The sequence below is a fragment of the Cotesia glomerata genome, linkage group LG4 (assembly GCF_020080835.1).
Source record: "Cotesia glomerata isolate CgM1 linkage group LG4, MPM_Cglom_v2.3, whole genome shotgun sequence".
NCBI lineage: Eukaryota > Metazoa > Arthropoda > Insecta > Hymenoptera > Braconidae > Cotesia > Cotesia glomerata.
The window spans coordinates 14,853,243-14,880,483 of record NC_058161.1 but is presented as its reverse complement, the minus strand read 5'-3'; the positions used below and the strand labels follow the sequence as shown (position 1 = coordinate 14,880,483).

The following is a 27,241-nucleotide window of genomic DNA, read 5'->3' as shown; positions in this document are numbered from 1 at the left end:
TTCCCAAATTTAGAAAACTTTTTTTCCAAGAATAAAGTTATGGAGAGAAAATTTTGATTTCTTCAGCTAAGAAATAAAATTGTTTAGAATTTTTAACAAATTAATTTCTTATTACAAAATTTTTCATTTTCCTCAAAAGAAACTTTTTCTCTCAATGTATAATAAACAATGTTAAGATACTGAAGTATGTGCAATTTCTACGGATGAATTTTTTTATCTCGATAGAATAAATATATTTAGTGTAAGAGCTTTGTATATTTTTTATGAAAAATAAATAAAAAAATATAATAATTTTTAAACTTACCGGTATTTTACTGGTTTTTAAAAAGTCTAGCAATGCTTCCAGAGCTCCTAAAGTTGATGCTTGAACAAATACACCACGTTCAGCTAATTTTATGTTACCTAATGCTTTGGATAATTCTCTAGCTATTTCTTCTTTCAATAAATCTACTTCATCGGGTTTTTGAGCGACTAATAAATTTAATCCTGCAAAAAATAAAATCAAATATTAATGCATTATTAACCAAAAAAAATATTAATAACTCAAATGATTTATTTACAAATTATAAGCTTACCAGCAATAGCTTTTTCTAAATCTTTCGCTGCTATTTTAACACCTTGAGCTGCTTTTATTTCTCTATACTCGATGTAGGCATTCTATTTGAAATAAAAAAAAGTAGATAAAAATCGAAATGATTTTGTCCTGTAGATTATAAAATAAAATCAAAATACTTTACCTTAACTCGTAATTCTTTAAGTGGTTGCGGCATAAGTAATGAACGGATTTGAGTAACGATAGGGCCATCAGTACCAGCGACAATCATCGTATCACCTTCTCTCAGTGATCCGTTGACTAGAATACAATCAATTGTTGTACCGAGTCCAGGCAATACTTTAACTTCTAAAACAGTTGCTTGTAATTCTTCGCTGTACATTAAACGTTTAGCTAATGGACCTTGGCTAAATTCAACGATCAATGATAACAAATTACCCATACCCTCGCCTTAAAAAAAAAAAAAAAAATTATAAACAATTGGAATATGTTATCATAAAAATATTAACAAAAGTATATTACCAGTTATAGCGCTCGTTGGTACAAGAGACACATAATTACGTGGATCAGGATTTTTATAAAACAACGCAGCGTTCAATCCCTTTTCAGCGAATTGTCCTATAACTTCGTTTGTTCGTCTTTCAAATTCAAGCTGTGTATTTTGTGATTGAGATTTTATTATATCTTGTATATCTTTACGATTCATTGTTTGCCAATCGTATAACCTGGAATTAACAATTCAAGTGATAAAATTATTTAAATGGAATTAAGGGGTTACATGGGTTTCACGGTTACAAAAAATCGATTTTTTTTGTTTTATTAAATTCTACAACATCTCTAGAATATTGTCCTAAAGTTTCAAATCGATCCGAATAATAGTTTCGGAGACACAGCTTTAAAAAGTTGCGCCCTCAAGACGCTATTTCATTGTCACTCAAAACTTTGAACACGTTTTTCTCAAAACTATGTTTTCAAAGACGGTGGCCAAGATTTCTCGAGAACTACTCAACTGATCTTGATGAAATTTTGAACAGGTCTTCGATATATAATTTACAAGGTCTGGAACGAAGGATTTTTTTTTTTAATTACAACTAATTTAAAAAAAATGCCGCGAAATTTTAGTCAAATTTTTAATTTTTTTGTAAAAATTTCTGCCAAAAATCCAATTTTCATTTTTTTTTCCTTTGTTCAAGACTTAGTTTGAAATCTTAACTAAAGCACATATTTTTTTTTTTTTACTTCAAATGATCCTGCTAGGAGTTCTGCTGTCCACGCGGACGCATCTTTTTTCTGAGCGTTCACTAGAAATGACGTCACATTATCAGAGTTTTTAATATTTTTTTTTTTAATTTCAGTAATCTCTTATTAAGCATGTATCTTTAAGACAGTAAAAAGTTTGAATAAAATATTTCATTTTTTCTATTATAACAAGATTGTTGAAAATAGGCCATTTTTTCCTGAAGAAAACCCATGGAGGTAACCCCTTAAATGAAAATTATTGGATGATAATAAAATAATGAATAATTACCTATCTATTTTATTTAAGGCAACAACAAATGGACACTTTTTTTCTTTTAAAAGACCAATACTTTCGACTGTTTGTGGCTCTAATCCATGCATAATATCAACAACTAATATTGCAATATCACAGAGAGATGATCCACGGTTACGTAAATTACTAAATGACTCGTGCCCAGGTGTGTCGATTATTAATAACCCTGGTAGTTTGAATTTTTTATCAGCAATCTGTAAATTTATGAATTAAAACAGAATTAATATAAAATTTATCAATAAAATAAAGCACCAGTTGAAAGATAACGCAGTTCCAATTTTGGTAGGATCTAGAGATTGTCTTCCATTCCAAAGTTGTTATCAACTATTCAACGGTATTTGCCAAGTAAAGTTTGGGTGAATTTTTTCAAACAATAGTTTTTTAAAATGAAAAAAAATTCCCAACTTTAACAAAAAAAAAATATTTATTAAAAAATCTTACCCCTTTAACATGCTTGGTACTATCAATAATAGCGTCAATAGGCACATTAGTAGCTCCGATTTGTTGTGTAATACCACCAGCTTCACCATCCTGAACATTAGTCCTTCTTAATTTATCTAAAATTTTAGTTTTACCAGTATCGACATGACCAAGTACACAAACAACTGCAGCACGCAAATTATCTATTGTCTTTTTCTTTTCGGCTTCAATACGCCTATTAGCGATTCTTATTTTCACTCTTTCCCTTTTCTTTTCGGCGTCTGTCATTTTATCATCAATGCTATCTTCGTTATCATCACTACTATCACTACTATCATCACTATCATTGTCATCATCAGATTCATCACCACTTTCACTACTCTCTTCACTCTCCTCACTATCTGCTTTTTTAGTGAACACTGTTTTAGTAGATTTATTATCAACTTTAGCAGATTTTTGTTCTTTTGTTTCCTCAGATTTATCATCTTCATCATTTTCACTCGAATCAACATCCCATGAGTCTTTAATCTCTCCAACATCTTCACTTACTTTAGCTGGTAAATCGACAATCTCGAGCTGGACCTGCTCATTTGAATTCTTAGATGACTCTTTGTCGTCATCTTTAAGCTGTTGAATTTTATTGTTATCTTCTTGTTGTTTATCATTATCAGTTTTATTATCCTGACTAGACTGTTTATTTAATTTATTAAGCCGCGGACGTGAACCAAGTGGAAGACGAGTACGGGCTTTTTTTTCTCCTTTATCAGGAACTTCATGACCTTGAGCTTTAAGAGCGTCAAGCATCGCCTGTGCACGAGCACGTTCTTGTTTCTGTTTAGGTGTTAATAATTTACCCTCAGCTTTCAAGCGCTCTTTTCGTTGCTTTTCTTTCAACTTTTTCCTTTCTTTACGTTCCTGTTCCTCTTGAAGCTGCTTGAGACGAAGTTGCTCGCGTATTTCTTCCTGGCGAATTCGTTCTTCTTCTTCTCGCTTAGCACGCTCTTCATCCTCCTTCAACTGTTTCAGAGTAGCCTGCATTTGAGCCAGCGTTTTTTTAGAAAGCCCTTTACCTTTGTCTTTAGAATCTTCCTTTGATTTCTTCTTCTTCTTTGAATCATCGTCAAGCTCTTCATCAGCTTCGACAGGTTGAGATGATTCAGCATCGGGTTGCTCAGATTCTGTTTGTGGCTTTTTGGGCTGTTCCTGAAATATAAAATTTACATTGAGTCAAATATATTGAAATTAAAAAAAAATCGTGATAAGAATAATTTGATCCTTACTCCTTTTTTCAATGCTAATTTTTTTGCCTTTTCACGTTCTTTTTTTTCTTTTTTCTTTTGTGCAGCTGTTTTTACTGTACCACTTTCATCTTCACCCTTTTCATCATCAGCAACAGCTTTTGATTCTTCAACTTTTGTTGAAATCTCTTGATCTTTTTCTTTATCATCTTTACTTTTCGCTTTATTTTTCTTCTTTTTCTTTTTCTTATCATCATCTTTATCTTCGCCCTCATCTTTACCATCTTTATCTTCTTCAGTTTTAGTGTCATCTTGAACAGGTTTAGCTTCGACTTTTTTGTTACCTGAGTATTCCATTTCTAACTCTGCTAAAACTCTTTCAATTTCATCATCACTGTCATTTTTTTTCTTTCCTGTGATAATTAAAAAAAAAATTAATCAATTTTTTTTGTCCTTATTAAGGAGGAACACCACTGTGACGGTCAAAAAAAAGGTGATATTCGGGAATTTTTTTGACAAGGAAAATAAAGGAATTTGGAGATTGGATTTTTTTTATTTTATTAAGGATGCATTAAAGATTATTACCCTAAATTTTTATCAAATAATATTTAATTATTACAAAGTTATTAACAATCTCGTAGAGCACTAGAAAAAATTTCCCCCTCCATGGTCGCATCGATAACTCAAAAACGGATAATCTGAAAATAAAAACCCAAATTGCTTTTTAATCAGTAAAGATGTAGTTATCGTTGCACGTACGGAATTTAAAAAATTTTGATTTTAAAGATTTTTTTAACCGGGTTAAAATAAAAAAAAAAAAAAACAGTAAAAATAATGAGAAAATTTTTCATCAGTCGCCATTTTTTTGAAAATTAAAATTTTCAAAATTTCATACGTGCAACGATAACTACATCCTTACTGATTAAAAAGCAATTTAGATTTTTATTTTCAGATCATCCGTTTTTGAGTTATCGATGCGACCATGGAGGGGAAAATTTTTTCCAGTACTCTACGAGATTGTTAATAACTTTGTTATAATTAAATATTTTTTAATAAAAATTTAGAGTAATAATCTTTAATATACCCTTAATAAAATAAAAAAAAAATCTGATCTCCAAATTCCTTTATTTTCCCTATAAAAAAAATTCCCGAAAATCACCTTTTATTTCGGCCGTCACAGTGGTCTTCCCCCTTAATAATTCAATTAAAAAAAAAAAAAAAAACAATACCTTTTTTTCCTTTTTTATTTTGCGCAGATTCTTGATTTTGATTTTTCGGGTTTTGTTGTTTACCTTTAGGCCTTTCTTTGCTTACAACTTTTTCTTCATCTTCACTTTGAGAACGTTTATCGTTATCGTCATTGTCGTCATCATCATCATCATCATTTTCATCTTCACCTTCCACGTTCAATAAAGCAAAGACACTAGTAACTGGTAAAAAAAAAAAATTTAATAATGTATATATAAAGCGTGAAAACAAAAAATTAAAAAAAAAATGTATTCAAGTGTGAATTTTAAAATTTTTGATTAAAATATTCAGTGTAATATAAGTGCAATTTATTGAGTTGTGGCTAAATATCAACAATATTATAAACATCTGAGAGTACTAAAGTAAAAAAAATAACTAACCTGGTTTATTTGTGGAAGATTTACTAATAATATCATCTTCATCGTCAGATAAAGACTTTTTCTTTCCTTTTTTCGTTTTGCCTTTTACCTTGGTGTTATCATCATCGAAATCATCATCCTTTTTCTTTTTATTTTTCTTGTTATTAACTTTATTCTTAGCTGCAGATGTTACGCTATCATCATCGTCATCCTCGTCTATTTTAATACTAACACGCTCATTTTCATCGTCATCAAAATCATCGAAATCATTATCCTTCTTTCCTTTCTTTTTCTTTGTTTTTCCTTTAGGCTTAGCCGTAACTTTTTCTTCATCATCATTATCATTATCCTCATCATTGTCATTATCAGAATCTAAATTTAATGCAGCAAACCCTTTTTTTATTTGATTTTTTTTCTTTCCTTTACTAACTTTAACTTCAGAATCACTATCTGTATCCTCGTTATCCTTTTTATCTTTGCCTTTTTGCACATTTTTACTTGATAAACTGATTGACTCATCATCAGAATCTTCATAAGCTTTACGATTGCCTTTTTTACCTTTTTTATTTTTACTTTTATCCATTTTTAGCTCTTCTAAATCATCAGCTAGATCATCAATTTCATCTTTCTTTTTCTTTTTATCTTTAACCGATAATTTTGATGACTTTGTTTTGGAATCTTGACTTGCTACCGACTGCTCATCAATATCAACATCACTATCCCTATAAATCAATAATATATCATTAATAATTAAAATAATATCAATTATAAGTGACTTTCATCTGTAGTTATTGTATTAACAACTTTTAGCCAATGTTTCCAACTAACTATTTATTTTTTCAAGTTTATTTAAATATTTTATATAGTGTTCTGAAAAAAATATAAAAAACCGGAAATTCATACTTAGAATAGCTTTTTAACTAATAGATTTAAACCAAAAATTGTAAAAAAAAATTATTTTGTAATTGCTTGAAACTAGGAATTATTATTTTTTTAGCCCTAAAATCTCAACAAATAGATTTTTACAAACTATTCATTTTGACGGTACATTTAGGATTATAATCATTAAAATAATCCAAAAAAAATTTTTGAATTTGTTTTAAAGCATGTTGGTAAAAATTATATAATTACTTACAAAAAAAAAAAAAAATAGCTAATGAAATTTATCTAAATAAGTGGAGCAATTTCTATACAGTTTTTTTTTATGTACTCTACATAAAAAAAAAAAAAAAAAATAGTCAGGGAAAAAATTTTTAAAATATAAAATTTTTGAATTTATAGAACTTTTACAAAAATTTTTACTGTCGAAAATTTGGCATTGTAAAAAAAAATTTAATCATAATTTCATGAAAAAAATAGTGTGATTCCTACTTCAAAGCAATTACTTCAATTTCTAAATTTTATCCAATGTATTATAACTCAACAAAATTAAAAGTATAAAAATTGTAATTGCTCATTTTTGGAGGCTCTATTAATTTTTTAAAAATTAATAGAGAAACTATTCTCTTCTTGCATTCAGAAGCAGAAATCTGCTACTCAAATCATAAACAACTTCTTAAAGACTTTATCTACTATAGTAAATAAAAATCTTATGTAATTAGTTATTTGTAAATAATGCAGAAAAAATTGGTATGAAAAATTTTAATTAAAATATTTGGAATTCGTAAAATATCTAATGTTTAAGTTGAACCCAACATCAGCGCCTTTTTGTAACCTCAATTTTATTGGCTACATATCATGAAATTCATTGCATCATCATATAACATATTTTTCTTATTTTTTAAATAAATAAATTCTACTGCCAATTATATTGCATCACAATTAGAAATTATTTATTCATTTAATTATATAAAGTTAATTGTAACAAAAATTTCTGCCTAAAAAACTAATTTATTTAAAGATAAATAAAGAATTAATTGATGAAAACATGTGGCTAATTTTCTATAAATATTATTATTACATTTTTTGGTTAAATTTTAAGAATATAATAAATAAATTTACACTTACATATCATTGTCTTTACCAGAACGTTTTCCTTTCTTAGCTTTACCCATTATTAATAATTAAATAAAAATAATTAAAAAAAAATGAACTTCAAGTCTTAACTGATATTGACACTTGGCGTACGGAAAAATAAATCATAAAAGTATTTAACCATGCGTGTTAAAAATAACACAAATTATTTTAACAAGACAACTACTCGATTATATAAATAAATTTCGGTGAATTGATAGCAGAAAAAAATATTAAATTCATGTATTTTATATATAACATAAGCGTATGGCGTGTATTTAGATTTTTGTACAAAATTATTAAATTAGCGAGATAATTATTATATTTATAGAGATAATTTTTTTCTCTTTCGAATTTTAATTTTTTTACGGTAATTCGTTATTGTAAATGAATTTATAAAATTTATATTTTGTAACATACGTCAGGAAAAATATGGTACAATTAGAAATTACACACCGGTTTGTCACTTACAACAATTTTGGGAGGTGAAGTTGGCTATTGAAACTGGGGACAAGACAGAACTTAGTTATCGATTGTTGCACACCATTTTCATTCGATCAATCGACTTTCAAATAATCGATTTCGAGACATCCTATAGGATTTGGCGGTCATGTGACCGCTGAAATTAAAATCCGAACAAAAACAGTTTCACTGTAAAAAAGTCGCGCCAAGTCCACGTTCATAAGACTATTAGGAAAAAAAAATTTTTTTTTTTTCTTTAAAAAAAGATACAAAATAAAAAAATTAAAAAATCCAAGTAACCGATATGATTGTTTTTGATTTTCGGAAATTAAAAAAAATTTTATTGTAAATTTAAAAATTAAAAAAAAAATTTTAGAACGTATTTAGTGTGCGTGGTTGCAAAATATTTTACTTTTAATGAAATTCGTAAAATCTATTTACTAGGACTTTAAAAAAATTGAAATAGACAATGACGCACACCAAGTACGTTCTAAAATTTTTTTTTTAATTTTTAAATTTACAATAAAATTTTTTTTAATTTCCGAAAATCAAAAACAATCATATCGGTTACTTGGATTTTTTAATTTTTTTATTTTGTATCTTTTTTTAAAGAAAAAAAAAAATTTTTTTTTCCTAATAGTCTTATGAACGTGGACTTGGCGCGACTTTTTTTACAGTGAAACTGTTTTTGTTCGGATTTTACAGTATTTTTTCTGTATGTACAACATTAATTAAATGTTTGTAAACAACATTTGTTAACAAATGTTTGTAATTCAACAAAAATTGAATGTAATTATATGTACAAACAGATGTCGAGTCGAGTCGTACCTATACGATAGACCATGAACGTGTGTGTGTGCAGAGTAGAATCATGCATGTATTGTACTATACAATTACATCTATATCTGTTGAGAGAGAGCGTGGGCGTACGAAATCAGATGACTATATCTATATATTAGCTCTAGCTTCAACGAGAATTTTCTCGAACAATTTCGGGAGACATCGTAGGCGACAAGTTGCGGCGGATGCGCAGAACGGTATAGCGCCGATCGGGGCCGTATAGGAAAAACCAAATTTACTCGTGCGGTGGCCAGTACCACCAGTTGCTCTGAGGCCCTCGAATCAGCAGTAATTTTTACGCAATCGCTCTCGCATATTACGCATCATACAGTACAATTGAGATATTCTCAAAAATCACATCGTTTAACATCATTTTACTTATTATCATTCGAATCATATTCATTGAATTCAATTACTTTCGGTAAAACGCAATTTTATAGAAATTACACGGTAATTCGGACTAACGCCATACATCCGAGCTCTCTCTCACTCTTTTGGGTATTGACGGCCCGTGGTTTTGATCATGCCTCCTTGGCTTTGATCGTTTCTCTCTCACACACACACACATACAATCTAAAAGCACTCTCCAGAAGAGTCATCAGTATTCGCCTACATTTGGCAATACGCATTAAACTATTCTCACCAAGAGATATTTTATTAACAAAGGCTCAGGTCCTTCCTGACGAAATAACAAAAGCTCAGGTCCTTCCTGACGAAATAACAAAAGCTCAGGTCCTTCCTGACGAAATAACAATAGCTCAGGTCCTTCCTGACGAAATAACAATAGCTCAGGCCAGATCCTGATTAAACAACAATTACACATTCATACACATTTATTTCTTGTAATTATCATCGAGGAGGTTTTTTTTATCTGATCATCAGATTTTTCCTCCTCTGGGACAATAAATTTCTTCCTGTTGTCCCAAACATCGAGTGTAATTTATTTAAATTTCCTATCCATCTACACTAATAATCAAAATTGAATTTTAAAAACTGAAGCACGAAATCTCGGCACTTTGACGAGGTTTCGACAAAACATTTTTGTAATTATATGTAATTAATGTTGTTAACAAAAACATTGTTAACAAAAACATTCTGTATTTTTTGTAATTATAATGAAAATTTACAATCGGTACCAACTTAAATCTCGTGTTGACTGCATTTTTTACTGCAAACTATCCCCTTGAAGCTACAGTTTATGTAGATGTAATTCCAGTGCACTCTGGCGGCCGTAAATGTAAGCTGTGAATTACTTTTTTTAACTGTAGTTGCTTATCTATAGGAGGATTACTACACATTTTTATTTTATCTAGTCTGTGGCGCTGACCTTTCTCCATAAAAAAAAAGTCAGGATCGAAATTTGTGAGTGAGCTATAGTATGTGCTGATAAAATTTAATAATTTAAAGTAAATAAATTGTTATAAGTGAATATAATTAATTAATACGGTAAAGTCAATTATGAATTACTGTTATGATAAACAAATTGGATAAAAAAAGTACCGTAGAATTAAATAAAATTTCGCAGCCTCAAAAAACCGTTCTGCTTACAGTAAACACAGTCGGTAGTCTGGCGCTCCGTTTACAACGGATTTGAACGGAACTTGGCGGCAGATTCTACCGAATCTGTGGATTATTTAAAAATTAGTAAAAATTTAGTTAAAATTAAAATTATTTTGTTAGACATTTAGGCTACAATTAAGATTTGAAATTGTAAAATGTAGTAAATTCAATAGAATAGTTTAGTTGTAAACTTTCAGTGGTAATAGGATTAAGTTGTAAATATTTGTACATTTTAAGATCCGGAGCCTTTTCTCTCCGGCTTGTGGGTTTTTCCCATGAGTTTTTTCCCAACAACTTTCCTCAAAACTTTCCTGTTTATTACTCTTTTTTCTATGTGCAATAAACCCAAGCGATAGAGGACCCGAGGTCAGCATGGCCAGCTGTACTCTCGGGCCCGCTGACGTCACGAAGGCTTATTGCCCCTTTGCACTTTTCTCACACTTTTCTATTTCCCGAAGATTTCCTTCGTGTCCCTTCGCAAATCTTCGGGGCCTTCTACCCCACTACTACCCTTTAAACTTCGACTCTGATACCCAAAGTGCAGTAGTGGACACCATTATTCCGACCTAACTCCCCGCCCTGAGTGCACGTGGCTCCGGGTGATATATTTCTGTCGTGAATCGTTACAATATACATAGTAAATTAACCTCACGTTTACTTATTAACAGAACCTATCACCGTACCCATTAAAAATCCTAAAGGATTTAAGACATCCTATCCAATCTTCTATATATACCCTGATAGCCACCTTATCTATAACTTACTGTCAATCTACGTCCGCAATTTGAAGCAAACTTGACGGAAAGAGTTGGCAAAGCGAGCGATTACCTATTAGTTTACGGAAGCCTGGATGGCTCACCGTCAACTTACGAAAAAGTGGCGCTCTTTTCGCCCACAAGTTAACTAGTGCACGAGTCCACTAGTGCACTTGTGCACTTGTGGAGGCGACGCGACAGTATTAGAAACGAGCTTTTCGAAGGTTTCGCCATTTTGACATGCGCAAATTAAACAATAACGTCTTATTTTGTTATTGTTTACGTTACGCTACAACAATGTAGACATTAATATTGGAAATTTAAATTTATTTTGATTAATTAATTGCTATTGCTGTAAAATCGCTCCACAAGTGCACGAGTCCACTAGTGCACTTGTGAACTTGTGGAGGCGATGCGACAGTATTTGAAGAGCGATTTTACAGCAATAGCAATTGATAAATTAAAATAAATTTAAGTTTCCAATATTAATGTCTACACTGTTGTAGCGTAACGTAAACAATAACAAAATAACACGTTATTTTTTAATTTGCGCATGCCAAAATGGCGACACCTTCGAAAAGCGTGTTTCTATTACTGTCGCGTCGCCTCCACAAGTTCACAAGTGCACAAGTGGACTCGTGCACTAGTTAACTTGTGGGCGAAAGGAGCGCCACTTTTTCGTAAGTTGACGGTGAGCCAACCAGGCTTCCGTAGCCAAGTTCCGTCCCTGATAGCCACAGTTTCAGACCAACCAAGTTGGTGTCAGATAGTTGCCACCAACTTAGCGACAACTTGCGGTCAACTTCCGAATTTGTAACTGTTGGCGCCAAGTTGGCTACAAGTTTCTGAGAAAAAAGAGACCAATCTACTGCCGCAATATGTCGCCAAATTTCTTGAGAAACTTATCGTCAACTTGGTGTGAAAAAGTTTCAGAGCAACTTTTGCCGACAACTTGGTGAACAAGTTGACACCAACCGAGTTACTTTCCAAGAGTTGCCGCCAAGTTGGTGACAAGTTGCGGCAGTAGATTGACAGAAAGTTGCGGCCAACTTGGCTATCAGGGGTTCTCAAGCCAGACTACCGAGTGTGTATATATCGTAAGCAGAACGATTTTTTGAGGTTACAAATTTTTTTTCAAATTTATTTTGATTTTTTTTTTATATGATATATTTTATAATAGTAGTTCATGCTTTTTATTACGCGTATTACTTGATTATTATCAATTATCTTTATAATTTCTATTGAAAATTACTAAAAATAATCAGCACATTAAGACTATTAAGAAAAAAAAATTTTATTTCTTTACAAAAAGATATAAAATAAAAAATAAAAAAATCCAAGATACCGATATGGTTGTATATGATTTTCAGAAATTAAAAAAAATTTTTTTGTAAATTTAAAAATTAAAAGAAACCAATTTTGGAACGTACTTGGTGTGCATGATTGTGTACTTTAATTTTTTTTAAAAGTCCTGGTAGATAGATTTTAGGAATTTCATAAAAAGTGAAATATTGTGTAACCACGCACACTAAATACGTTCCAAAATTGTTTCTTTTAATTTTTAAATTTGCAAAAAAATTTTTTTTTATTTCCGAAAATCATATACAACCATATCGGTATCTTGGATTTTTAATTTTTTATTTTATATCTTTTTGTAAAGAAATAAAATTTTTTTTTCTTAATAGTCTTATGAACGTGGACTTGGCGCGATTTTTTTACAGTGAAACTGTTTTTTGCTCGGATTCAAGTTGCGGCCGTAGATTCCCGTCAATTTGCTTACAAAAAGAATTACCGCCAACTTGATGTATATATGACATCGATAAACTCAGAAACTATTTGACCGATCATTATAAAAATTGGTAGGTATATATATATATGTATTTTTCCCCGGAGAAGGTTTATATGCTATGTCCATTGATGTCACTCACCACTAGGTACTTAGTACTGTAAAGTACCGATTTTCGTATCGTTTAACCGTTTGTCATAAAAATTAGTATGTAGATGTATTTTTTCATGGAGAAAACGATTATGCTATCCCCATTGACGCAAATCGCCACCAAGTAGCACTGCAATGTATAGACTAAAAAATAAAGTCTATTGAAAAATTTAATCAACTAACTTAAAATCTGTCATCTGTCAACAAACATAAAATAATCACACGAATGAATAATATCAATAATGTGAACTACTTGATGATGTTGAGGGAGTATTTGGATCTGTTTATTCTAAAATTTCATGAATCAGAATTAACAATTCAAAAAAAAATATTTCTTCTTTGTTTTTATTAATAAAATTTTCAGATAATTCACATTTACAACGCTCAAGCTTCGCTTCGTACTTTTACCGCTGATATTGAGATAAGTCCGATATGCTTATATATAAATAACAAAATAGATTATTGAATTAATCGACATGTACATCAGTGTAGGCGAGAATTTTCTCCTGAAAGAGAAAAGAGTGGAAAGAATGAAGATGAAGATGAAGACTAAAGTGAGCTTTAGCCCAGCGAAGCGGGCTGGGTTCTCTAGTATGTTATAAATAATAATAAGAAAAACAATAACAGCTAATAGAAATAATACTGAATTCAGCAGACTCTTGATCATTTTTTGATTTTAATTAAATTGGTGCAAGGCAAATATTTTTGGAAAATTATAATTATAATTTTTTTTAATTTCTGCATGTCAATTTTGTTTTTTCATATTTTTTGTCATAATTAATTTGTTCAAAAAAATTCTAAAAATTATTAAATATCATTAATTTTTTTTTGTTTCATTACAAGTCGATTTAAAAAAAAAAAATACTATTAAAAAATTTGCACTTGTGATTCTCTTAAATTTCTAAATGTAAAATTTTATTTCATAAAAAATTTTTTTTGAATCTCAAAAATTAACAGATGTATGTTAATTTCAGTATCATTTTCATTTTACCATTTCTGTTAAAGAAAATCTTGTAAGATTGTTAGTAAAAAGGAGCTATCTTTTTGCTGCTCATAAAATTATGGTCAAATTTTTCTTAACATTTACTTACCTATTCATTTTTTCTTACATCAAAAATAAAATAATTTTTTAAAGAAAAAAAATTTTTTTAATGTTAATTTATCAAGTTTATAAAAACTGAAAAAATTAAAAAAAAAAAAAAAAATTAATTCTTAATTTCTTCACGTGAGATTTTTTTTTTAATTTTCTCGATAACAATTTATATGATTAGTAAAAATTCCTAAGATTATCAGATAATTAATTTCAGTAATTATTTTTATTACCGAAATTAATTTATTGAATCATTGATGAATTTATTTGTTCTTGCAGTAAAAAAATTCGTGAAACGCAGACTTGGCAAATCAAATAGATTGTTAGCGATAGAAATCACCCATTATTACTAATACTCGAGTAAATTTAGAAAAAGAGAATTGCTGAAAAATTTCTTGTGACAAAGTAAAAGAAAAATAATTTTTCATTCCAAATCTCAAACTACTGCAATACCTATAAAAATTCCACTTTGTTTTGTTTCGTTTAAATTCAGCTGAAAGTAAAATAAAATAAAAATTAGTGATCGTAAAATTAGATTGAAATAAGTACAAAAGATTCAGTTATTGAAAAAAACTGGTTTTATTTAAGATGATAAGCTTTGTCTCAATCAAGTTCTTCAAGTCTGAAAAAAGAAAATAAAATAAAATTTTTAATACACTTAATAAACTTTTCAGTTTAAGTAGAAAAAAAAAATAATTATTACAATTTTTAAAAATATTCAGATAATGAACGAATCTACATGGTTAAAAGTGTTGTACGCACTTTAAGACCGCCCGTTCACATTATCATCATAATAAATTTAAATTTAATTTTGACTTTAATGAAATTTAAAGTTAAAGATTTTATTTTTATTCAAGAAATAAATAATTTTTTACAAAATAGAAGTGAAAAGTTGATGGAAAATGAACATACCACTTCAAGTCTCGATAACTGTAACAAAAAACAAAACCAATAATTAGTGCTTTATATTCAATAATGAAAGATTAAATATAGAATTGAGTGAAATCAGTTTCTGAACATATTCAACAGTTATAAATAGTGTTTGTACGCACTATTCTGACCGCCCGTTCGATATCGATCATGTATGTTTTAAATAATTTTTCTATTAACTTTATAATTAACCTAAGAGCAAGATAGTTCAAATTATAATGATCTATGATCTATCAAATAAACAAAGTTTTCAACTAAGAGAAATAAGATGAATATCTGTTAAATATTTAACCAAAGTCAATAATTTACTGAATTAGAAAACATTTACAAAGAAATAAAAATTAATATAGGATAAGACAAATGCAGAAGTATAAACTAATGTCATTATATAAAAAGTTTTGAATGATAAAATAATTATAATTTGTTAAAATGCAAAATAAGAAATAACTCGACATAATTATGCTGATATGAAAACTATAGTCTGTAGTAAAAAATTGTTAAAAAAAAAGTGAAGTTACTGGATAAGAAACCTTAATGGTTAACATGCTTGAAAAATGTAATGGAAAATGCGAGTATTTGATTGGATATTTCTTTTTATATTATGATAATTATCTATAATTTTGTATTTCTTTCTATATAAATTTATTACTTTTGTACTTATTATCTCTTTGCATTGTATTATCGACAAAAATTTTGTAAAAATTATATATATTGTAAAATTGGTATTTTTGTACTGGTTCTATAAACAGGTGTCTTTACACCTCGATAGAATTCTTTACCAGATAAATAAATAAATAAATAAATAAAATTTGATTCACTACAAAATTTAATGTCACAAAATTCCTAAATGATTCAAAATAATTTAAGGAAGTACAAGCGCTAGGCGGGGTGGGGATAGGTATCGATTCTAGCACGGTAAGGGGAGAGCAGTAACCATATGATTTTTCTCAATATATAGATATACATTTAACAATAGCTAATGGTGGCATTTATTTTTCTTTTAATTAATGCACTTTAATTAGTCGGGCAAGTGTAAATTTTTTTGAATTAAATTTATCACTAATATATTTACTTTCATCCATAAGTTTTTAAAAATATTCACCGACAGTTTTACGAGAAAAATACAGAAATGTATCAATGTTTGGAGGATACCCCATAAGACTTATGTTAAATTGCTCAACTTCAAAGTTAATTATTTATTTAAATAATCGGGTAATCTCCTTCAAATTTTCGGAATTTGTTTAGACATATTTAAACGTCATATTAAAAAAAAATCAAGCCTTTTATCAAAAGTTGCCTTCGTGCTCATACTCCCTTAATTTTTGAATCAATGCATTTCTAAAATCTAATTAGTATTTAAATTAAGTCAACATTTGGTTGAATATTATAGAGAAATAAACTAATACATAATTTATCATAAATTTGGCATTAATCCATTAAAATATAGCTAGTTTAATATTTAAATATATTTTTTTTATAAAGCATGTAAGCTCTTGATAATTAAAAAAAAATTCAATAAAATTTTTTAATAACTAGATAGATAATTAGATAATTACCAGTGATTAAGCGCTGAGGACACAAGCACCACCAACAGCCTTGATTTTGTCTTCTGCTTTTTTACTGAAGAATTTGGCCTTAACAATAACGGGTTGATCAGGTAAACGGCCTTTGCCTAAAAGTTTGTAGTAACCCTACAAAAAATGAATTATAAAATAAACTTTTCACTCAATACAATATTGCACAAAATAACGATGAACTTATTAAAAAGTTTGATGCTTACAGCTTTGGAAAGATCAATAACTGGAACTTTTCCGTTCGTGTTATCTTTGTATCTCAATCTGGTTTGTTCAGAGACTAGCGTCCACAATTTGTCCAGATTAAGAGTTGGACACCATGTCGAGTTTTTACGAACGTGGTAATTTCTCATACCAAGCTGGAAATTAAAATAAAATTTATAATGAATTTTTGAATTTACAAGATTAATTAAAAAATAAAAATAAGGCTGTTACCTTTCCGAAGTACCCGGGATGGTATTTGTCAAAGTTTATTCGGTGGTGATGGAGACCACCAGCGTTACCACGACCTCCGGGATGTTTTCTGTGTTTACCTTAAATAATAAGAAATAATTACATTCAAGTCATTTAATAAACAACAATAGTACAAAGTAATTCTGTTTAGGGGAAGGTTAAAATAATCATGATGATAAAAGAGACGTTCCTGGAAGTGAGGTTAGAGTTAAGTATGATCCAGTTATTAATTTTAAATAAATTAATAATTCTTACCAATTCGTCCATGACCATGGCTGACATGACCACGAAGCTTCCTAGTCTTTTTCTTGTGTGTGGCCTAAAAAAATTCATTATATCATTAATTTTGAGTAATTCATGTTGAGATGTTTACACGTATACACGCGGAGCATATTTTAATTCACATTGAAAATTGAAATAATAAAATTTTAACGTGAAATTTGAGCAACTATTGAAATTTAACAATAAAAAAATAATCAAGTTTTGAGAATAACTATCAATTTTTATTTATTTTGTACGGATTTAATGAATATTTTCGGATAAATAAGGAGGAAAATTAAGAAACGCACCATCTTTGTTGAACCAAAAAGCGAAAAGGATACTGGTAATGCAGCGTGCAGGTGACAGAGTATGGGTCCGGCGCATGCGTTGTGAAAAACACTGTAGCGCTGCTCTGATGGAAATTTACCAGTAAAATGTACTCGTGATTTACCAACTTTCGGATTTTTTTGAGTAATTAACCAAGATGGATTTTTACTGTCTAGCGATTGTTCAACAAACTACTATATATAGTTGATGACCACAATTGCGACGTATAGATATTTTTTAATGTTTAGAAAAGTTAGGGATTATTTAATTTTAATTAATTCACAATTGTCAAAAAATAATGGCTAAATTTAATCGATAATTTTTAAATATATATAATAAATACTAAAATATAAATAACAATTAATTTTACTAGGAAAATTACTTGAGTTAGAAATTAGCACACAACTAATTTTTCAAAATTTTCAACTTTCATACTCATAAATATAAATATATTAATTAGCTAAAAATAATTTTTTTATATTTTTACAAACCAATTTAATGGGATTTAATTTTTTAGTTGGAATTTATTTTAGTTTTATTCAAACACATTTTAAAAAATTCTTAAATTATGAATTCGATGATAAAAAATAAAGCAAGATTAGCAAGATGATTTTTTTCATTATCATAATTTAATTACCGCAATAATTTAAATTATTAATCATAAGTGTCCGTGGGTATAATTGAGAATCAAAAAAAAAAAAATTGAAAAAATTTTTTTAAAGAAAATAGATAAAGAATATATTTTGATACTTCCATGCAGACAAACATGAAATGACTCCAAGAAATATATATTGCAAAATAAAAACTCAATACAACTTAGAAAAAAAATCATTAATAAAAAATTTATGCGTACTTAGATATTATGATCAACTGTACACTGAGAAAAAATTTCTTTTAAAAAAAAAGAGCAATGTTATATTAAGAAATAAACTTTGATGAAAATTTTAAACAATTTTATTTTTTAGCTAAAAAAATCAAAATTTTTTTCGCAGTAACTTTCGTGTTGAAAAAAAAGGTTTCTAGATTTGGGAAAAATTAATTTTGAGAGAAAATTCGCAAGTTGTCTAAAATTATTTCTTTCCAAATTAAGAAAAACTTTTTTTTTAACGAGAAAGTTGCTGTGAGAAAAATTTTGATTTCTTCAGCTGAAAAATAGAATTATCGAAAATTTTCAACAAATTTATTTTCTAACACAAAATTACTCATTTTTTTCAAAAGAAATTTTTTTTCAGTTTACAGTAAGGTAAAAGACCCAGTTATTGTCACTTGCCTAGTTGTTTGAAACTTGCAATTTTATTCTGATTAAAAAAATTAAATGTTCTCAAAAAACCAATCTTTTTAAAATTTATAATTAAAAAATTATATTTATTAATTTATTAGAGTTGATTCGTTTTTTTTTTTTTTTAATTAAAATAAAATTGCAAGTGTCAATAACTGGGTCTTTTACCTTATTCTGCATTAGATCAATTACCGTTATTAATTTATTTTTTAGGGCCAGTTTTTCAATCCAGGATAAAATTTTATCCAATGATGAAATATATCTATATATTTCATATAAATAAATATACTGGCAATAATAATAATACTTTTATCCTGGATTGAAAAACTGGACCTTAATATTTCAATGTTTTTTATTCAGTAATTATCAATACGTTTATCAACCTGAAATATAAAAACTTTTTATTATTATAATACGGTGATTAAAATAATATTTTTAAAAAATTTGATTTTTCTTTAAAAAATCTCGTTCTGATTTCAATTTTATTTTCCATTATCATTACTTAAAAATTACTTGTGTTTAATATAACAGTAGCCGGTAAAATAAAATTTATCCAAGATGCGGAGGCGGTGGTGGAATTTGTACGCCACCAAGCATCGCAGCTGGTGGTGGAGGTACTGGATTGAAAATAGGCGGCCTGGGAGGCGGTGGAACAGGCATCATTGGTTGTCCAAGTCCTGGTCGAATCAAAGGCACTGGAGGAGGTGGAATTTTTCCAACGGCCGGTTTTTCATTTTTAAATGCAAATTGCAAGAAAAATTGCTTGGTGTCCTTATTCCAATGTGTCCAAAATTTACCTTCAGCCTTTTCAACTTCTCTACTTGGCACTTTAAAAGCCACAGTTTCGTAAGGTTCTGCTGCGAATAACAAATACTGCCATTTGCGATCTGGTGGTTCAACTCGTTGCTCATAAGCTGACATGAATCGATGCCGAGGAATAACATTGTCCGCGACTTCGGGATAGTCAACTTGAAACAGTAAGCTTTGTTGTCCGGTTTCTGGATCCCGCTGTTTCGTCACACGATAACCGGGTCGTCCGATCTTGACGAATTTTTTCGGCTCAACGCGGGGTTTCTCTGGAGCCAATGTTTGGGGGGCTTCTTTGGCTTCTTTAGCAGCACGCCGAGCTAAATTTGCTTGATGCTTTTTACCTTGAGTATGTGCTAAATAACTGCCTTCATTGTTGTGTAGTGTCAGACACAATTTACACTCGTATGATCCCAGGTGATTTTTCATAAAATATGGATCTTTATTAAGGTCGATTGTTTCTAACGCCAATTGCCGAAGACGTTCTCGACGATCACGATTACTCTCCGACCAAGAGGCAACTCCTCCACCCCCAGTTTTCCCTCCAGGACGATTTTGAAAATCCATTTTTGTTTATCTTTAATCAACTCTGAAAACAAAAAAAAAAAATATTAATTTTTAGTCAATTTCAAAATTTTTTTAAATAATTCCATTTACTAAAAATTATTCTTATAATTGTTTGAATTTTTATAACCTATAAATGTTTAGATATAAAATCGAAAAAAATATTTATATTAAAAAAAAAACAAATTAATAAAATTTTAGTTTACTTACATAGATTATTAAATATTTATGTGGAATACCAAAAAATATTTGTTAATATATAAATACATCAATGTATACTCATCGATACATAAATATAATATCGTATGTAAATAAATAAAAGCCAAATAGTTTCCAGCTCGGGGTCTTTAAGCCCGAAGGCGCTTCATGCTTCATGCGCACCAACTAGACAATAAATTCTCCATTGTAGATGTCACGTCAGTAAGTCACGCGCGTAATTTGATTTAAAACTGTAATATTTTGCTTAGTATAAATTAAAATATGTACATATACTTATATGTAGTTAATATTACAAAAAATAAAGAAATCCTGCAAAAAAAAGTTTTACTGTAAAGTCTCAATATAAATATAACATAAAACTTTTTTTTTTTAATTATAAAATAAAAAAAAACCAATTAAGGTAAAAGCCCCAATAGATGATCACGTACCAGTATATGATCACTCCATGTATTTGTATATCTATATTCACAAATATAGGTATACAAATACATGAAGTGATCATATACTGGTACATGATCATCTATTGGGGCTTTTACCTTACTTATACATTTTAGATTGAAAACAATTTTTTTTCTGCCCTCTGGTCGGAAAGTGGCAACTTTCTGGCCGCTGCGCTAAACAAAGTTGCCACATTCCGGCTACGTCGAGCAGAAAAATAGTATACACAACTTGGCCAGTAAATAAGAAAGCCTCAGATCACATGTTTGTCAACCTCGGCTTCGCCTCGGCCAACAATTACATGTGATCTGAGACTTTTCTTATTTTACTGGCCTAGGTATGTAATATACTATTTTTTGTGGAAAGCGTAAAAATAAAAAAATTAATGTACTTGGTGTGCATGACTTTATACTTACAATTTTTAACTTCCCGCTAAGAAAATCGATTTTCAAAAATCGGGAAGTTATTGCTTTTACCCCGTTTTGCAAAAATCGAGTTTTCATCAGATCTCGACATCACACACATATACGCGCGCGTGCGTGTGTGTGTGTGTGTGTGTGTGTGTGTGAGAGTATGTGAACCACTTATAACTTTTGAACGGTTTGACCCATTTCATCGCGGTTGGCGCCATTCGAAAGGGCTTGGCCGAAATTAGATTTTGAATACAATTTGAACCGATTTGAATCGGCAGATTTTGAGAAATCTAAAAAAAACTACAAAACAAAAATTAGGAAAACGGTTGACCCTGAAGGCCATCCCTGCAACTTCCCGCTAATTCCATACTTAGGCGCTTAAAATCGCACCAATGGCGTTTTTGAGCTCTTCGAGCTCAAAAATACAATTTATGGGTTATTTTGAGCTCTCCAAGCTCAAAGAGATTGTTTTCCTATGCTTTTGAGCTCTTCGAGCTCAAAAGTCTGATAGGGATTTGGTGACACTATTTTTTGAATTTTTAAACCGCAATAACTTTTGAATGAATAAACCGATTTTCACGCGGTTGGCAGCATTTGACGCAGTTTTTCAAGCCTCACAAAGAATCTCAAATTTTGAATTGATCGCGCAAGGAATTTTGGAGTTATTCCGAAATAACACTTTTTTCGGTTTTCTTTCGTTCACGATATCTCTCGAACGAATCAACCGATTTTGACCGGACTGGTGGCGATCGACGTGGTTTTTTGAGGTTAAAAGCTGATTAGTTTTTGGAATTGAACTATTAAGCCGTTTAAAAGTTATTCCAAAAAAACCACATTTGAAAAAAATTTTTTTTTCAGTTTTTTGAAGATTTCTCAAAATCTATTGATCTGAATCGGTCCAAATAGTTTTCAAAATCTAAGTTTGGTCAAGCTCTTTCGAATGGCACCAACCGCGATGAAATCGGTCAAGCCGTTCAAAAGTTATAAGCGGTTCACATACTTTCACACACACACACACACACACACACACACACACACACACACACACACACACACACACACACACACACACACACACACACACAGACGCCGTGACAACCTCGCGGGGATAGTCAGGGAAGCTTCCTGTGACCTTCAAATGTCGAGATCTGATGAAAACTTGGTTTTTGTAAAACGGGGTGAAAACAATAACTTCCCGATTTTTAAAAATCTTCGATTTTCGTAGCGGGAAGTTAAAAATTAGGAAAACAGTTGACCCTGAAGGCCATCCCTGCAACTTCCCGCTAATTCCATACCTGGGCGCTTAAAATTGCAGTCACGACGATTTTGAGCTCTTCGAGCTCAAAAATACAATTTATATGTTGTTTTAAGCTCTCCGAGCTCAAAAAGATAACTTTTCAATGCTTTTGAGCTCGTCAAGCTCAAAAGTTTGATAAAACACTATTTTTTGGGTTTTCAAACTACAATAACTTTTGAATGAATGAACCGATTTTCACGCGATTGGCGGCATTCAACGCAGTTTTTTAAGCATTATGGAAAATTTTCAAGTTTGAATTGATCAAACTAGAAATTTCGGAGTAATTTACCTAAACCAGGATTATTTATTTATTTAACTAATGCTCAAATTATTCAATGAATAAATAATGTTATTCAACAAGTAACTAATGTTGTTTTTATATAAACTATTAATTCCAATAAAAGAATAATAATAACAAAATAAAAAATTAATTTTTAATAAACGTAAGTGTTTTATCAATTTTGTGAATATAGTTTTTACTGACTGCGCACGTTGGTTAAGAATATGTGTTTGAATAAATCGACAAAAATACTCTTTAATGCTACTATGTAGCTCTAAAAAAAAAAAAAAAAAAAAAGACATCAAAAACATCCGGGTGCATAAATAAAGTATATCACAATCTTTGAGGATCTTACAATGGCAGCTTCTAATGAATATTCGAGATCAAACGTTTCATTACTTCACATAACTACTCTGATGTAGTTAAAAATTTTCTTTTATGCTTCATTGATAATCTGTTTCTTATTAGCTTAAACAATTTTAAAAAATTCCAGTTCATAGAATCTAGCAGTATCATAAGGGAAATGTTCTCGTATTGAATTCTACAGACATGGCATTCAAATCATTGTCTTATAAGCAGCAATTTACGAAGGGATAAATAGATGGTCATAAAAATTTATTTATAAAATGAGAAAATTCCATTACGCAAAAAGTGGTGTAAATTTAAACTATTCAAAATGTATATTATTATTAACCATTGATGATAATTATTAATAATAATAATAATCCGTAATGACCCGTGAAAAAATTTTCTGGTATCGTCAGATATGAAAATTATTTATTACAATCTGTTCTAGAAACTCGTACGTTAATTGACATGTTTTACGAAACAAAAATTGGCTTTATAGTGGGTTTTATTGAAAACTAATCTATACTAATATTATAAAGAGGAAAGATTTGTTTGTTTGTTTGTTTGCATTAAATAGGCTTCGAAACTACTGAACCGATTTGAAAAATTCTTTCACTGTTGGGAAGCTACACCATCCCCGGGGGACATAGGCTATTATATTATAATTAATTTTGAAATTTTTGTTAAATACCCGTGTGAAGATGGGGCGGATTGCTAGTGTTAAATAATCTTCTTAAAGGATTACATAAAAATAATATTTACTCTGAAAATCAATATCTCAAACTCAATTCTCTTGTAAGGAGACCATTCAGCGATCATGTCTCTGTCGGAGATTCTGAACACACTCTTTGGTCGAAAATTAAATATGGACATATCAAGCTATATCAGAAAATTTTTTTCACAGGAGAGTGTAATTACATAAATTTGTATAAATTTTTCTATTTTGATTGCAGATTAAAAGGACACATATAATAATATATAAACTCGCAGCTGAATATCCGAATCATATGAATATAAAACATAAAGTACTTTTGTATCTATTGCACTGAGTGAAAACATACTAGTAGTAAAAATTTTTCTTCATGTTCTTTATAATTTCTTTCTTATAAAAACTACTTAACAAAAGTCAAATTTGATAAGCTTCTGATATTTTTTCTCTCAGTATTATTTATAATTAATATTTTAGTAATTAATTATTCGGTTATTTCTTAGATAGAAGAATTGTCCACGGAATTGTTCCATAAAAATGTAGATTTCAGCGCTTATACCTCTCGACAACAGTTTTCTGACATCGGTATGAAAATTTTATTACTTTTTTTTCTAATTATAAACATACATTGAATAACTATTTTTTCTGTAGGTTTTTAAAACGGCACTAACTTATGTTATCATTTTACTGCAAACAGTGGATTAAAAATATATAAAGCCAGAAATTTAACTGTGTTATCCATAAAAATTTGTATGCTAATGAAATTATATTGAATATTATTAATAAAATTGTTATTTAAATTTAGTAAAAATTAAAAAAATAGTATATTACACTCCTAGGGAAGTAAAGTAAGAAATGTCTCAGATCACATGTAATTGTCGGCCGAGGCGAAGCCGAGGTTGACAAACGTGATCTGAGGCTTTCTTACTTTACTTCCCGTGGAGTGTATACTATTCTTTTGCTCGACGACGGCAGGAAGCGGCACTTTCGTTTAGCGCAGCGGGCCGAAAGTTGACGCTTTCTGCCCGTCGAGCAAAAAAATAAGTCTATGTTTATTCGTATGTAATAGATGTCAATTCACATATAATGAAACAATGTGAAGAAAGAGATGATCGTTAATGTAAAAAAATTTTAATTAAATACAAGATTGAAGTGAGATTGGAAGTAGTTGATGATAATTATATTAGATGTATATATGCTAGCGAATGAATCTGGGCTGTCTGATTATTTTTTCAATTACGGAAAAATTCCCACTGAGTAGGTCCCCCCCTTTCCCCTATCCGTTCTTTCCCAACTCCCTTAAAAATTTGCTTTAATATGGCTTTAATAAAATGAATCTAAATATCGAGAAAAAAATTTTCCTGCAAGACAAGATTTTTAGCTTAGTTTAAAAAGGTGTCGGTGAGCAATTGAAAATCTTTTTTCATTAAAAATATCATAACTTTTGAACCGTATAAGATAGAATTTTTTACATCACAGATTCTTGTAGAGCATAAAATTTCCTAAAAAATCTACCTCAGGTTGATTTTTTTCAAATCAAAAGTTCGTATATTTAAAAGCTTTGAAAAGTGAAAAAAATCAAAATATGTAGTTTCAGTGTTTTTTAACTTTCTGCTTAGAAAATCGAAAATTTTATAAAATCGAGAAGTTATTGGTTTTACCCCGTTGTAAGAATCGAGTTTTCATCAGATCTCCGTGTTTTAAAAGCTTCCCTGACTACCCTCGCGATGATGTCGCTATGTGGGAAAAAGAAAAAGAAAAAAAAGGGCGCGATGACAATTAAAGTGATAAAGTACGTATTAAAAGTTTGACTCATATAAGCATCAAGAGACTAATGTAAGTTTGACTAAATTTGGGGATAGGAAAGTAACAAAGTTTATATGTAAATACTGTACTCAATAAATAAATAATAATGATACTTTTCAGAAATTTATAAAATATTATTTTTCTAAAATTACTTTTTCCTGAAACTAAAAGTTGTTCAGCTTGATTAGGTTAAATATGAAAAAAAAAAAAAAAAAAAAAAAAAACTATATTTTCACCCTTGGAAAACTTGGAGCGTTTTGAACTGAAAAATAGTGAACAATTTTAAGATGATCTGCAGAGTCAACCGTTTATAAATTTTTATCTAAATAAGGATTTTCACCGTCAAAATATTGCGTACAGATAAAAAAATTTAGACTGTACATCATTCAATATATGATCATAAATATTAAACTGTGTCGCCACAACCACAAAGGGTAAACAATTATGTATTTTTTCCGGGTATAGACGAAACTGTAATAGAAACTGAAGAGCATGAAGATAATAAGCGTGAAACACTTTTACGTTATCAGCGTTATCAGTGAAATGAGAAGTGTCAGTTTATGTTTTAAAGTATCGAACAAGTGAAATGCCAGTAGATATTAGTCTATTTTATTTATCTTGTTGGACGGTGATAAAAATTCCTTACGTGTTTTAGTTCCTGTAAACATACATATTTAATTTTTTATTTATTTTTCATTATAAATTAATGTAGGTATAATTATTTATAAGCTACCATAGTATATATCTACACGACTTAATGACCGTACATTTTTGAGTTACATTCGTTCAAGTCAAATTTACTTGAAGAAACATAATATTTTATTCTGTGTAAAAATATCAATGCAATGAAATTCTACGCTAATTATCGGATATCCTATTATTTATTTTAAAAATATATTAAGGTTTAGAGTTTTTTCTACCGCTAAAAGCTACCACTTAAGAAAAACAATTGTGTGAATGTTAATATTTACTCTATATGTCATCGATGCTGCATGATAAAATATACATGATAATTTTCTTTAGATAACTGAATTTCTTCGAGTAACCAATCGTTCAAATATCTTTGATAAAGTATTTGAAGCAACAAATTTTTTAACTTTTTCAAATATTACGCTTTAAATACTTTAAATAATTTCAATTTTATCAGATATTTTTCTCAGAAGTAGATCTCGCTTGTGACACAAATTATTGCTTTGAATTGGGTAACTAATTTTATTTAATTCACTTATGTTTCAAAATTTCCTATAGTTTTTATTTTTAATTAATACTGTGAGTGCAATTGTTTTTTACTTTAATAGAAAACTATCTTGATTCAAGAGAAATAATGTGCAAAATTAAAAAAAAAAATGCGCTACTATGATTATTATTACAACTACTAGATTTTCGAGGTCTCTGAGCTCGAAAATGAATAAAAGTTAAATTATATTGAGCTCAAAGAGTAGAAAACTTTCCAATACGAGAACGTTCGGAGCTCAAATATAGCGGGAAGTTCCAAGGATGACCTCCTTTA

The 27,241-nt window shown here is 29.5% G+C and overlaps 3 protein-coding genes and 1 long non-coding RNA gene across 4 annotated transcripts in view; 1 reads left to right on the top strand and 3 right to left on the bottom strand.

Annotated features, from left to right (window-relative positions):
• LOC123262782 (eukaryotic translation initiation factor 5B) overlaps positions 1 to 7,623 on the bottom strand; it is a 61,639-nt gene extending 54,016 nt beyond the window's left edge. Inside the window, exons 1-10 of the mRNA XM_044725197.1 lie at positions 7,378 to 7,623; positions 5,392 to 6,092; positions 4,993 to 5,193; positions 3,806 to 4,176; positions 2,547 to 3,728; positions 2,082 to 2,299; positions 1,076 to 1,278; positions 738 to 1,003; positions 576 to 657; positions 305 to 486 (exon numbers count right to left, since the gene is read on the bottom strand). Coding sequence (XP_044581132.1) covers positions 305 to 486; positions 576 to 657; positions 738 to 1,003; positions 1,076 to 1,278; positions 2,082 to 2,299; positions 2,547 to 3,728; positions 3,806 to 4,176; positions 4,993 to 5,193; positions 5,392 to 6,092; positions 7,378 to 7,424 — 3,453 coding nt within the window. The 5' untranslated portion in view covers positions 7,425 to 7,623. The remainder of the gene's footprint in view (positions 1 to 304; positions 487 to 575; positions 658 to 737; positions 1,004 to 1,075; positions 1,279 to 2,081; positions 2,300 to 2,546; positions 3,729 to 3,805; positions 4,177 to 4,992; positions 5,194 to 5,391; positions 6,093 to 7,377) is intronic.
• Positions 7,624 to 14,584: 6,961 nt separating this feature from the next.
• On the bottom strand, positions 14,585 to 17,747 carry LOC123262846 (60S ribosomal protein L27a). Its single transcript, XM_044725318.1, has 7 exons — positions 17,553 to 17,747; positions 17,239 to 17,302; positions 16,966 to 17,063; positions 16,737 to 16,889; positions 16,513 to 16,647; positions 14,939 to 14,956; positions 14,585 to 14,648 (listed from the first exon to the last, which is right to left on the bottom strand). The coding sequence occupies exons 1-5, from the start codon at positions 17,553 to 17,555 to the stop codon at positions 16,519 to 16,521; spliced, it is 447 nt and encodes a 148-aa protein (XP_044581253.1). The 5' UTR covers positions 17,556 to 17,747; the 3' UTR covers positions 14,585 to 14,648; positions 14,939 to 14,956; positions 16,513 to 16,518.
• Positions 17,748 to 19,298: 1,551 nt separating this feature from the next.
• Positions 19,299 to 20,532, bottom strand: LOC123262830 (splicing factor 3A subunit 2). The gene is made up of 2 exons (XM_044725298.1): positions 20,432 to 20,532; positions 19,299 to 20,246 (listed from the first exon to the last, which is right to left on the bottom strand). The coding sequence occupies exon 2, from the start codon at positions 20,222 to 20,224 to the stop codon at positions 19,400 to 19,402; it is 825 nt and encodes a 274-aa protein (XP_044581233.1). The 5' UTR covers positions 20,225 to 20,246; positions 20,432 to 20,532; the 3' UTR covers positions 19,299 to 19,399.
• A 3,075-nt stretch (positions 20,533 to 23,607) lies between these two features.
• LOC123262872 lies at positions 23,608 to 24,658 on the top strand. Its single transcript, XR_006509052.1, has 3 exons — positions 23,608 to 24,241; positions 24,429 to 24,510; positions 24,577 to 24,658. It is a non-coding gene; the product is annotated as an uncharacterized LOC123262872 (long non-coding RNA).
• The last annotated feature ends 2,583 nt before the right edge of the window (positions 24,659 to 27,241 follow it).

Bases quoted from the DNA above. Each gene is read 5' to 3' on its own strand.
- LOC123262830 (XM_044725298.1), bottom strand. From the start codon at position 20,224: ATGGATTTTCAAAATCGTCCTGGAGGGAAAACTGGGGGTGGAGGAGTT.
- LOC123262846 (XM_044725318.1), bottom strand. The intron at 17,064-17,238 runs GTAAGAATTATT...TTATTATTTAAG, and splicing joins CCATGGTCATGGACGAATTG to GTAAACACAGAAAACATCCC. The intron at 16,890-16,965 runs GTAACAGCCTTA...TTTAATTTCCAG, and splicing joins ATCCCGGGTACTTCGGAAAG to CTTGGTATGAGAAATTACCA.